Below are 13,751 nucleotides of genomic sequence, written 5' to 3'. Positions count from 1 at the left end.
AAGAGGAGGAGGAGGAGGAAGAGGAAGAGGACGAGGAGGAAGGAGAAGGAGAAGAAGAAGAAGAGGAAGAGGAAGAGGAAGAGGAAGAAGAAGAAGTAGAAGAAGAAGTAGAAGAAGAAGATCATTTACAGTACTTTCTCAATACATTGTATGAGGTTTCATTTCTGTTTCCCAGAGGTTTGGGATCCAAATTAGCAATGGAGAACCACTGGAGTGCAGTAGCACGGGTGCTTAAGCTGATCTGAAATGATTGCTCCTGGCCTCTTGAGGTGGAGAGTTTGTACACACACATACACACACACTCATACACACCCTGGCATCTGCCCAGTGACCCCAGGTGAGGGTCCATCAGCCCCTTACTGGAGAGGCAGCCCCTCTCCCCTACCCCTTCCTATGGTCCTCTGTCTCATGTTCTCAGAAGCACACAAAGCCACTGATGTGTTGGGATACTGGAAGCAAGATAATCAGCTAGGATTACTGAGACGGTAGCTCACTATACAAGATCTGGAGGGTCTACCCTCTCTCCTGCCCCTCCCAACTGTGGGGGTGGTGAGAAAGGCAGGTCTCCTCGAAGGTTATATAAATATTTGTTGAACAGTAACACAGCTGGGAGCAGGACCCCTTCCTCCAGCTGTCTGATTTGCTGCCCCAGAGAAATCTCAGCTGGGATTAGGGCTGAGCTCTGGAACACTCCACTGTGCATCTGCTGACCCCCAGTGCCCCCAGTTCAAACTCTCCCATCTACCCTCCAAACCTGTCAATCTGAGCCCCACACCAGGGAGGGAGTTGGCAAGAAGTGGTGCCATTGACCGGTAAAGAGAAGCCTGCTCCAGGCATCAAGACACCTGGATTGTGTGGAAGGATCTTGAGCTAGTCACTTGCCCTGTCTGGGCCTAATTTTCTCCTCTGTGAAAATGAGGGGTTTGAACTAGGTGCTCTCTAAAGTCCTTTTTGGCTCAAACGTTCTGGATTTTCTGATCACATGAACTGGGTCTGATCCAGTGTACCTGGCATTTCCTGCAGGAAGGGCCTGGAGGTTGAGGAGGAAAGACAGCAGCCATGCTGGTCTAGGAAAGGAGAGAAGCGCCCCACATTCATGCATGAAGAACTCTGGAAGACACAGGCATTGCTAATGGTAAAGAAATCCGTTGCCTGGACCTGGACCCAATGTCACTGTGGCTTCTAAACCTGTGGCCAAACAAGGCCACTCTATTATTAATCTTTCTTGCTGTTAATGTTCTAAAGCAAGTATAATAATACCTGCCTCACCTTAGATCACTAGGTTATTTGAAAATAGAATACACTCATAGATGTGAAAATGCTTTGAAAACTTCTCCTACACAGAGACTGGAAATTATTTTCTTAGACATCTGTCAAGGTCACAACAGATGATTCCCTCAGGATTCAGTAGGGTCACTGGGGGATCTGGGAGTAGGTGTTTGAAAGCTGGGATTAAGGATGTGGCCAGATAATTCCCCATTGATCCTGCCACAGTATGGAAAGGGTTAATTCACTGACGTCCCTCTCCCAATTCTTTTCTCTTTCCTTTCCCTGCCCCTCCATTCTGGTTTAATTCTTTCTCTTTTTAATCACTCTGCTGTAAAATGCCCATTGTCCTGCTTCTGCCACTATGCTATCAACTAGACCTGGCTAGGATGCAGAGGAGTCACAGGCCCAGCTATCACCCAGAAGCCCAGAGGGACATTCTCTGACTGGCCAAAACTTGTGCAAGGACAGGCTTTTCCATCTGAGGAATGAAATAGCCTTATGATTGATGGGAACGAGAAGACATGAGGGCAGGTCAGTGGACAGAGTTGTGGATACCTACCTTGGGACCCTAATCCTCTCAAGGGTCTCATTTCTGGGGCTCACCAGGAAATCGGGTATGTGATCAGGCCCCAGGCAGGTGACCCTGGAACCCAGAAACCCTCAGGCAAGTGACACTGGAATTTAGAGCACACCAAACTGCCTCTCAAGTCTTTCACTTTTTTTCTTACCCCATTCTAACCAACCACATCAACCTCTGAGATTATTGTCTGGGAGACAAGGAGAGCCTCCCATAAACTATCTTTCGATGTCTCTGTTGGAAATGAAACTTCAGCCAAAAGAACCTTGGGCCTCAGCCAAGGTGACTCCAGAGATCCTTTGAGGTGGGGAAGGTGTGGGAAGGAAGAGAGACTTACCCCCTCCCAGGAATCTGGCTGAGGGACCTCATGCATATTAGCCTGCATTCTGCCCTCTGCTTTGGACATTTCCTGGACTTTCTATGCCTCAGTTTCCCCCTTGTAAAGAGCTGCTGTGAGAGTGCTGGCAAGGGAGACAAATGAGATCATGGCTCCTAAGGGCTCTTTGAAGAGAAGCCCCACAGGAGCACAGAGGAAGCCTATGTGAGATAGACAGGCCTTTTTCCACTCTCCCTCTTTGGCTGGGTTTTCTTTCTGGACAAGTGCCTGACTCCCAGCTCCCTTTCAGCAGGTGTCATCCCCCTCTACCATGTGTCCCTCAGCTGCCCCCCACTCCCTGCACCCCAGGCTACAGTCATGCTCAGAGTCACCCCTTCATTGCCCGTCCCCCACCCTCCACCCCCACTGTAGTCAAGGCAACCATGCCACCATGTCCCTTCTACTCTGCCACACCCTCACGACAGGCAAGGTCAGGGCCCCTTCAAGGGCAGGAGCTCCCCATTGACAGGGGAGGCTGTGTTTTCATATTTTCACAGAAAACTCCCAGACAGCATTTCTCTTCAGGGCTGCTGCCAATTACCCAAAGTGCCTTGACCTGTGGGCTGAAAATAGCAGGTGCTGATTTGCATGTTACTTATTTAAGTAGCAACGCTTCTGGGATCCTGCTCCTTCCCCTATAAAAGCCCACCATAACCTCCACAAAGCAGTAAGGTAGACACTACTGTGGGACTTACCCTCCTCATCAAGAAGGAAAGAGGAACTTATAGCAGGAAACTTGCCTTCTGTCGGGTTCTGGCAGCTCAGGAATCAATCCCAAGAAGGAGGTGATTTAGAGACCCTATACCCCAGAATGCTCAATGGGGACTCAGCTGAGAGCCTCTCCCCTGAGCTGAGCTACTGGCTGAGACTTGTTCTCTTTATGGTTTGCTTCTCCAGTCCCTGTGTGAGGTGAGACACACGGGGAGGAGGGTGGAAGGAAGGGTGGGCAGGCCTCCAGGTCTGAGGATGAGGGATCGAGCCACATGGTCTCTGGGGGGCTGCGAGGGAATGTTCAGGAACAGCTCAGCTCCATGCACAAGACCCCTGTCCCTCCAAGTAAACCCCTGTGTCTACCCCTTTCAGGCCTCAGATCTCCCTCCTTCCAGGCCCTCCCTGCTGAGAAAACCACGAAGGAGGAAACCTTATGGAAAGCTTACAGCTAGATCTGGAGAAAAACATCCCCTGCTGATGACATTCCTTTGGCTGAGACAAAGTCATTTTCCTCAGGATTCCATGCTGGCTGAGGCTAAAGAGAATCCCTTATGGCACGTCACTGTAAGCTGTTCCCCAGATGACCCAGGCCAGCTCCAGCACAGCTGCATGGACAGAGCCTCCCTAGAGAACTCATTGTGCTCACCCTGTTTCGGATGGTGGTGAGGATGGGAGGCTCAGGACATTACCAGAACAGGAGAGCCAAGATAGGCCTTGGCCAGGGACATCATCCTGGAATGAAATGGAAGAATATGTGAGAGAGAACTATCTGCCTTGCTCTGATTCCCCCTCAGAGCTGGTCTGCTTGGGAGCTGGTGCATCTTTTCTAAGTCTTACCACCCAAACCACTTAGAACAGAGTAAAGGGAATAAAAATCTGTCTGCCCCCCATGCTAGGGGGAAGTCTGAAGGATTGGTGCTAGGATCACTGCAGCTCTTTACTCCCCTTTGATCTCAAAGCATATTTGGAAATCTTGGCCACAATATGCAACCTCAGAAACAAAGACCCTTCCTCCAACTTAAACTGTTCCATTCTCTAGAAACAGAGGTCCCCCTGTTGCGGTTTTCTGCCCTCTAAGAACTGTGGTTCATCACTCCAGAGCTGCAGCCCCAGGTCAATGGCATTGGGCAGCCAGAGTAGTAGGGGCAGATGGGCTGTGCAGTTACCCAAAGTGCATTGACCTGTGGGCCGAAAATAGTAGGGGCAGCCTGCATTGCTGGGGGACTTGGGAAAGGACTATTCCTAGGACTCAAAGCACCACCCAGACCTCTTTAAACGCAGTGAGAGCGAGGAGGAGGACTTCACGAGTGCAAACCTCTCCCTTAACATCTGTAAAAACTGAGGCCTGGAAAGATAGGCTTAAGAGAACACGTGACCTGAATCTGTATGTGCGGCTCAGTCACATCAAACTGCCCAAACACTAGAGACTACTGCTCTGTGGTCCCAAGTCATCTTAGTTCAGCACTTTAGGGGGCTTAAAAAAATGCTGCTGTTGTTTTTGTCGCTTAAAGAAACTGTAGGTATAATTTGTCCATTTATAAAATGTAGGCTTCCCAGTTTGCCCAGTTCACATTGGGATCGGGACCCAACCATAGACACTTAGCCCCTTCCAGGAGCCAAGAGTGAGAACTGGAGGAAGCAAGGGTGAGGGCAGCAGGCTAATTCCCCCACAGGTCTCCTTTCTCTGGAACCAGGAGACTGAAGTTACCAGGAGGACCCTCCGGGGGGAGGAACCAAATGGGAGGGCCCTGCTACTGGATCCCACTATTTTTTTTCCTAACCAGTCAGCTGAAAATGCATCCTGGATAAAGACACAGATCCTTGGGTGGCGTGACCTGTTGTTTCTCTCCCACAATCTTCCCCCAGCAAGCACACCTCACCTAATCTGTGGTCTCCTGAATGCTGGAGAGATGTTAGGCCCCACCACGTGAGGTTGTTAGGACATCGGAAGGTCGCACCACCCTACTTGGCTCCTGGATGTGAGCAGAAGGGTCCTGAGCCAACCTGTGGCAATATGTACCCCTATCGGACCTTCGTTTCCCACCACACCCCACGGACCTTGTTTTAGGCGATGCACTGACCCCATGCTCCGATTTTTAGAAATTTCTAAAAGCCTGGAAAGGAGCCAGGAGGAGGCCGGGAGGAAGCCCTCTGTGGAGAAGGTTTTGCCCAGGCCTCCCCAACTCCTTACCCACCCGTGCCCCAGAGGGAAGTGGCTCGCTGCTCACACCCCCTCCTGCCAGTGCAGCGCGAGTAAGAGCGCCCAGGGGACCGCAGCTGGCATCCCAGGGGTTAATTCCGGAGCAGCCCAGGTGGAGGTCGAGCCCTCAGCCCCGTCGGCACCTCCAGGCTTCCGAGGCCACCGGAACGGAGGAAGCAGCGGTGGCTCTTTGTCTACCTGCTCTGGGTGTTAAAGAGCCCGCTCGCAGCCTGCATCGCCGGGGCTCGGGACAGAAGTCAGCGGCGGGGAAATGGGGCTCTGTCACTTTAAGTACAGCTGGAGCCGTAAGTACAAGCCCGGGTGGTGGGGAGAGAACGGAGCGGAGGGCAGGCGAGGGTTCGGTTTCCGACCCTCCGCGTGGCCCACAGCTCATACCTTCTCGGGTGTCCCCGGGTGTCGGGCGAGAGCGGTCCTGGGGGGCGCTGGGTGCCCACCCAGTGAATGGCCGCCTGAGCCGGGGAAGATGCTTCATCTGCCCCTGCCCAGATCCGGAAGAACGGTGAATTTCCCCCGCAGGTAAGCGCCCCCACGCGCCCCCCCGGCCTCACCGCCAGACCGCAGAGCTGGGGTCGGGTTTGTGGCACCCCCCGCCCAGCCGCAGCCCCCCAGTTCCGCCGCAGCTGCAGTCTCAGGGACAGTGGGTGTGGGGTCCGCAAGAAGGAGGGTCTTGGCCGCGCTCGCTTTTCCGCCAGAGAGAGGAGTGCCTGCGCCGCCGGAGCCTCCGAGCTCCTGGACGTTTGGCTTATGGGCATTTGGGGCTGGGAGTGGGTGTGTGGAGGGCTCTAGGGAGTGGAAAGGGAAGGAAAGGAGCTTAGGCGCCCGGGAGACCTGGACGGAGCTGAGACAATAGCGCAACTTGATTGAACTTCGATGGTTGCGGCTGTGGCGCGTGGGGGCCCGGGCTATGAGGGTCGGGGGTCCTGGGGACCAGGCGGGTGGAAGGAGGAGGGGCTTGCAGCCCCAGGCCGGCCCTGCCAAGGTCACCCTAGTTCCGGAAGCTCCGGGGGTCGTCCTGGGGTGAAAGGAGGTGGTGGGAGGCGGAAGGATGAAACGGGGGAGGCAGGGGACGTTGAATTTGTGACCGTACTGCTGGCTGGATCCTTCCGAGAGAGAGTGAAGCCTGGTGCTCTACCCTGGGAAGGGGTGGAAAATCGGAGAGCCGGGTAATTTGGGGAGACGCACAGTGAGGGACTGGTCTTGTAAGGTGAGGGCAAGGCACAGAGGCTCCTTCATAAAGGGGAAGTGAGTGTAACCACAGCTGGCCCTGGGACTCTCTGAGCTGACTTGGAAACTGCACTTCCAAGGGAGAATTAGGAAATTCCACCGGCCTGAGAAAGGGGGCTGGGGTTTCTGGGTTTTTTTAAAGGGGTGGGCCGGGGAGGCTTCCCACCTCACTATTCTCACCCCATATACACACTCCTTCCCCTCAGCCTCCCGCAGACCTGGGAAGTTGGAGGTTGGGCCCTATGCCTGGTGCTGTGGCCACTCCCACCTCAAATCTCACGCAGCCCAGACCTGCACCCTGTAACATGCTCCTGCTTCCTCATATTGCTCGAAGGGAGCCCCAAGTGCCCTCCAGGGGCTCAATTGCAATTGTGCACACAAAGGTCTAGGGTAAAAGCAAAGAATTGGGCAAGGCTTGAAAAGAGAGGCATCTTCTGCCTCCGTTCCTGCCCCGCAAGACCGTGGGCACCAGGAGCCCCTTGGAAGCCAGAGGCCCGCTGACCCCAAACTTTTTTCCCCTACCACAGTATGACAGAATGCAGCCCTGAAGCCCCCCTGGAATGTGACTTGGGTCCTTGGGGTCACTTTGCCAAAATGACTGGTAGATATGGTGGTGTCATAAAAGGAACCAGTTTATGAGCAGAGAATAGACCCATGTAGGGACCTCTTACTTCAGGTGAGATCCTGGGCTGAGTCCTGGACAGCTCACTGGGACCTGGAGAAGGTGAAGGGAAGGAACTGTTCATAACCTCCTCTCCTCCCTCCACCTCTGCCACCCCAACTAGAGCCTACTTCAGATCCACATAGGGTGTGCCCAAGGAAAATTATAATTGCCACCCAAACAATATTTGCACTGCTTCTACTCTTAAATTCTTTGCTTCCCCAATGCCTGGAGGGTGTGCAAGTCTTCTAAGTGACCCCAGTGCCCTTTCTCTGAGCCTATCACTCCTTCCTACTCAACAGCCTTTTCTAGGCTACCTCATTCTTTTGAATTGATATTCTCCCCGCCTCCTTCCTCTACCCAACTCCATCTCACGGGAACCTGCCCTTATAAAGAGAGCTTAGTGCCCTATCCTGGGGCCATAGCTATTGAATACTCACCTAGCTCCTTACCAGAAACAGACTTCTGGGCAGGTGTGCCAGGGCGGGTACCTCTCTGCCATAGCCCAGGTTGAGGAGCAGGTCATGTTACACCTACCCAGCCTACTAGGGTGGAGCTGGGTTAGGCCTGTGGTTTCCTTTCCATCCAAGCCCAAGACTTTCAGGTCAATTGCTATTGGTAGGCAAGGAGACAGGGGATGTTGTAAAGTGGAGGTCATTCCTCGAACTGCCACACTTCACATATAAAATTTAACTAGTCTGGCTCCAATTCACAGAGGGGGAGCTTAGCCCAAGCCTTTGCTCTGGGGAGGGCTCAAAACTTTCCCTGTAAATGATGTTTGGCTGAGGCCAGCAGGGATCAAAGAGATGCTTACCCTCCAGGATCAGGTTTCCCTTAAACTCCAAAGGAGGCAGCACTGGGAAGATGTGAGGGTATTTGGGTGAATGACTTAATTGGCCCTCAGATATCTCCATGACCAGCTTTTGATGAGTGAGCCGTGATCAGTCCATGGCCTCTTCATTGTTTCAGAGCAGATGTATTTCTTCTCTGGATGCCTGGGATTCTTCCATCTATCATGGAAGGCTGTGCCCACAAGCACTGTTCTTGCGTATCTCAAACCTTATGGTCTCTCCTGGAGACTCCTTCTCTTCCTGTCCCAGCAAACACTGTTCTTCAGTGTCTTCCAAGCGTGAAGTCCAGGCATCTATCCCATTCAGCACTCCTAGACTCCCTCCTGGAAAGAACCCTTAGCTAGAGCCTGGGGATCAGTGGGAACAAGACTCGCTCACTACGGTTGCCTCACTCAACCCACAGAGACTCCCTGGGGCAGAAGGCTTCGGCTTGGCACAAACGCAGCCTCTGCGAGAGGACAGAATGCCTAGGGACAGCCAAGCCAATGAGCTGCTTCTTGTTAGAGGGTTTTATGGGACTAGGCACACACACCACAGGCAAACCACACTTGGTGGATTAACCTCTTCCTGCAAAGCCCCTGCCCTGAGCTTGGGAGGAATGAAGGAGGGACTTAATGAGCAGAAGGCATCTTAATAGGGGGGACAGTCCATGTCTAACATCTCAGCTAATCACCTTTTCTCATTTTAACATGAGGCTGTAAAACACAACCTGTACTAAGTGCTTTGTAACCATTTTTTCGTTTAATCTTCACAACAACCATATGAGGTATATATTATTATCATCCCATTTCACAGATGAAGAAACTGAGGCACAAGGAGGTTAAGTAAACATACTAAAGATCACAGTAGTGGGATTTGTCCTCATACCTAGGTCTGTCTGACTCTAAAGCCAACCCCTAACTACTATGCTATAAGGAGACTATTCTTACCAATACCAGTTGAGGCCTCAGGAATACTAAATGCTGAAGATGCAGAAGTTGAGAGTAATTGGAGGCTTCAGCAAAGGTTTAGAGTTGGCCTGGAACTCTAGTTGGAATGAAGTGAAAATTATAATTGCCATCCAACCAGTGGGGAGTGGGAAGATTACTAAACTTGGAGTCAGCTGACCTGATTTAGAACTTACTCCACTACTAATTAGCTTTGTGACCTTACAGAGATTGCATAGCCTCTAGCCTCAGTTTTCCTCTCTATAAAATGGGTATAGCTCCTGATTGATCTACCTTACTGGGATGTAATGACAATGAGAAAATATGAAGAGCAGAATGCTTTAAACATGTGGGCTTTGATAAGTGAAATTATGACCACGTGAAGTCATTCCCAGAAGCAAGAGTCTCTCCCAAATTCTTTAAATATTTTTTTTAGCATCTTTTTCTTCCGTCTTACTAAGACTCTAATGAGGATGCCTATGAGTATAATACATGGAACAGTTCCCAGCTTAGAATATATCTCTGATTTTTACTTAAATTCTTCATTGTCCATATTCAGGTTTCTATTTGGTCCAAATTCTATGCTAATGAGGATGGCATATTTATACATTCCTGGTTCGGATAGCAATTTACATAAAAATAGACCACTTTTTAAAACTTAAAAGATGATTTTTTTTTTTTTTTTTTGAGATGGAGTTTCGAGCCCAGGCTGGAGTGCAATGGTGTGATCTCAGCTCACTGCAACCTCCGCCTCCCAGATTCAAGCCATTCTCCTGCCTCAGCCTCCCGAGTAGCTGGGATTACAGGCATGCGCCACCATGCCTGGCTAATTTTGTATTTTTAGTAGAGACAGGGTTTCTCTATGTTGGTCAGGCTGGTCTGGAACTTCTGACCTCAGGTGATCCACCTGCCTCGGCCTCCCAAAGTGCTGGGATTACAGGCATGAGCCACCATGCCCGGTCAAAAGATGATTTTTTAAAAAGCAATTTTGTTCATTTAACCTTTCCTCCCTGACAACTTTGTGCCAGCCACTATGCTTGGTGCTGGAGAAACAGACAGAACCCTAAGGAGCTGACCTCTATTTATTTATTTATTTATTTATTTATTCATTCATTCATTTATTCAACAAACTCTAGTGAGCACTTCCCAGATGCCAGGCAAAGTTCTGGCTACTGGGGTAGAACAGTGAGCAGTAAGGCAGACCGTAGTCCCTGCGTTTAGGAGCTGTTTTCTTACAATGAAAACAGATCAATCAATGTTAGCAAATACTTTAAATATGTTATTTCAAACCATGAGAAATATGAAAGGGGATAATGCAGGAGGATGCAGTCTGGTGGAGGAGGCAGAAGGCAGCAAGTAACTGTGATACCAGGTCATATGTGCAGTAACTGAAAGCAAGCAAGCAGGGGCCATACTTGGAGTGGTCCTGGAGAGCTTCCTAGAGGAGGCAGCATTTTCTTTAGGGCTTTGAAGAGAAACTAAGAGTTTTCCAGAGGGACAAGAGCTTATTTGAGGAAAGAGGGGGAAGTTTTTCCCAATTGAGAGGTTCTGTGTCATCTTCTAACTTCTCTGCCTAGACCCACCATCACTATGCCTTCATCAGTCACACAGACTTCATATCTAAGACAGAATCCTCTGAGACAAAACAACTGAATGAATTTTTCACTGCTATCTGGAGGAATCCTATCTGGAGGTCTTTGATAGTGCCACTGGCTTGTTTCCTCTGGACCTGGGTGTCAGTGTCAGCTCACGTTTAGTTCATGGAATAATAGACTGTCCTTAGGCTGTCCTTGCCCTTGCCATTGAAGCACAATCGAATAATTCTACACTTGTGGAGCATGTGTAGGATCTGACAATTCATCCTCAGCCTAACTTTCTTGAGATGCTTCAGGAATTTCCTAGAAATGCTCAATTCTTGGACGTTTACATCTTAGGAAGCCTTTATCCCATAAAGGCTCTGACTCATGATTGGCTGAGAAATATTGAAAAAGAAAGAATATCAAATATCCCTCCCACACACATGCATATGTACACACATACACAACAGTCTGGCCACTGGTCCTTAAGTATTGAGCATAACCAAGGAATGCTTGATGTAACCCATGGACTTACAAAGGATATATAGCAAGTATGAATTTCCTCACGAACCAGTTTTCCTACTTAGTGTATTGTTGCAGGTGCCATTTGAATAATGGATGAGTTATTCAAAAGAGGGGAGAAGAGGAAAGTTGTGTACCCATCTCTGATTTCCTGGGTACTGAGCTGGGTGCTTTACAGGTATTTTCTTTGTTATCTTATTTACTCTGCCAGTTACCCTGAAAGGCTGATGGTGACATGACCATTTTTCTGATGTGCGCATATGTTCAGGGAGGGAAAGTGCCTGTCCTAAGTCAGTCAGTAAGTAGTGGAGCAGAAATTCAAACCCAGCTCTGGCTGGCTATACAGCCATTCCTCCCTAGACTAAATGTAAATCTAAAGAGCTGGGTACTTTCTACAAGCTTGAAAATCAAGTTCCCTTTTGGGATGGTCATTTCCTATAAAGAAGAGCTGCTAATGAGGTTCCCCAGCCTCCAGGGAAGTTAATTTTATTGTATTTATTTATTTATTTATTTTGAGAGGGTCTGGCTTTGTCACTCATGTTAGAGTTCAGTGGCGCGATCTCCGCTCATTGCCACCTCTGCCTCCCAGCCTCAAGCAATCCTCCCACCTCAGCCTCCAAGTAGCTGGGACTGCAGGTGCATGCCACCATGCTCAGCTAATTTTTTTTTTTTTGTAGAGGCAGGGTTTCGCCATGTTGTCCAGGCTGTTCTCTAACTCCTGGGCTCAAGCAATCCACCCACCTCAGCCTCCCAAACTGCTGGGACTACAGGTGTGGGACTACAGGTGTGAGCCACCATGCCTAGTCTTGCTTTTAGACATATCTATACATATTTTCCCCATATTTACTCATCATGTGGTGATAGTTTTGTCCAATTATAAGTTTCTAGGGGCCAGGGGATTTTATCCAAGTGCTGCATATGTGGAACTTAGTAATGATCTTTTGATGATGACAAAAAATAGCTGATAAGATACCATTGTAAGAGCTAATATAGCAGTACAGCTTTGGACATACCATATTTATGCTGTGTCGTGTCACACACAGAGCCCTTCAGATTAGGTTAAATCATGTCACCTGAAACATAACAGGTACATAAAATGGAAGCAAATCCACCAGCAAGTATTTATTCATTGCCTACTATGTGCCAAGAAATTCTGTTAATCACTAAAAACATAACAAAAGACAACCTATTCCCATTCCACACTATGATTAACTTGTAATAGAATTGGGTATTTAACAGTTATTGGGGAATAACAGTAGCTGGAAATAGGAAGCAAGCAAGTCAGAAATGTAAGGGAAGATTTATGCCCAGGTCAAGGAGCAGCGCATTAGGAGTGCAGTGAGTGTGGGAAACTCATGGAAGTTCAAATGTAGACTGCATCGAAATCTGGAGAGAATGACCAGGTGCGGTGTCTCATGCCTGTAATCCCAGCACTTCGGGAGGCTGAGGCAGGTGGATAGCTTGAGCCTAGGAGTTCAAGACCAGCCTGGGAAACATAGGGAAACCTCCATCTCTACAAAAAATTAGCCGAGCCTGGTGGCACATGCCTGTAGTTCCAGCTACTCGGGAGGCTGAGGTGGGAGGGTCGCTTGAGCCCAGGAGGTCGAGGCTGCAGTGAGCTCTAATCATGCCAATGCACTCCAGCCTGTGACCCTGTCTCAAAAAAATAAAAGAAAATGAAGAAATTTGGAGACACTATTCAGGAAGAAGGGAGACTTTCAGGTATGAAGGAAGAAGGAGAAGAGCCCTGGGCCTGAGATAAGTCTTAAAGAGAATTGATGGGGCAGTGGATCAATAGGTAATGTATAAAGAAATCGGAACATATGGCCCATTCCCACTCTGTCATCTTCACCATCCTCCTGGGCCCCCATTCTCGTGGCTGTGCAGGCAGTTGCCCCAGTGCACACACACACGGTCCTGCCTGTGTGCGTGTGTGCGTGTGTGAAAGTGTTATTTTTCAGGCTTGGAACATTTTCCCATGGATTATTTTAAATTCTTCTATAAGACTATACTAGACTATCAAGTTTTGATTTTGGTGATCTGCCAACTGTACGATTTTAAAAATAGGTTTTTAACAGCTTTAAAACAGAAGTAGTATTTCTGCCAGCAGGTGGAATTGTGGCTCAAAGGCCCTGAAGGAGAACACATACTTGGGATTTATTCCTGGGTGCCATGGGTTTCTGGAATTTTGCCCCTAGACACAGCGGCGAAGACAGCAGAGGGTGTTCCAGGGTACACATCCTGGACCCTGCTCCTATTTATTCCCTCTGATACGTGGTTGAAAAGCAGTGCTTGAGTGGTTAATCAGATCCCTGGAAATGGATGCCTCACTCTTGTCTGGAAAAAGTTCCCTAATGAAATCTCTTGTTTACATTATGCTATACCTTCATGTTCTGGAAGTTTTTGCCATTTTTTCCCATTTCCTATATTATATATGTATTTGGTGCCCATAATTGGTGCTGTTTTTCTGCCATTTAAGCTTCTGTCTTCATAAATTCTAGGTAAACATCCTTGTCGTTTCCAGGCTCTGGGTTGCCAACTCAGATTCCCATGCCTGCTGTCACTGAGTGCTTATCCTGAGATCCTTCTTCCATGAACCCAGAGCTCCTTATGGCAACCCCACCGGAGTGGGTCCCCAATATATGGGATTCATGCCAAACAACTTTGCAGACACCTTCTAGGCTAGTGTTGAGCTGACCCTGGGAAAGATTGTAGATTGCCTTTCCCTGGAAAGGCGGCTCTCTGAGTGAGAAAACTTCACAAAGACTACTCTTCTCAGTGCTCACAATGTGTTTTGGAATTATTACCTTTGCAGTATATGAGCAGTATGTTAATT

General features: G+C 49.1%; 1 protein-coding gene across 19 annotated transcripts in view; it reads left to right on the top strand.

Annotated features, from left to right (window-relative positions):
- The window catches only part of NAV1 (neuron navigator 1), a 286,405-nt gene that overhangs the window by 193,648 nt on the left and 79,006 nt on the right, over window positions 1-13,751 (top strand). Inside the window, exon 1 of one of the 19 annotated variants that reach the window (XM_054461928.2) lies at window positions 5,435-5,670. The exons of 14 other annotated variants lie outside the window; for them this stretch is intronic. In XM_054461928.2, the coding sequence (XP_054317903.1) occupies window positions 5,618-5,670 (53 nt within the window). In that variant the 5' untranslated portion in view covers window positions 5,435-5,617. Of the gene's footprint in view, window positions 1-5,434; window positions 5,671-10,985; window positions 11,094-13,751 lie in introns of those variants that run through there. 4 more of the 19 variants (XM_054461918.2, XM_054461935.2, XM_063647318.1 and 1 more) reach the window with 4 other exon arrangements.

Source organism: Pongo pygmaeus, chromosome 1, assembly GCF_028885625.2.
Source record: "Pongo pygmaeus isolate AG05252 chromosome 1, NHGRI_mPonPyg2-v2.0_pri, whole genome shotgun sequence".
Lineage (NCBI taxonomy): Eukaryota > Metazoa > Chordata > Mammalia > Primates > Hominidae > Pongo > Pongo pygmaeus.
This window is presented reverse-complemented; position numbering and strand designations above follow the sequence as displayed.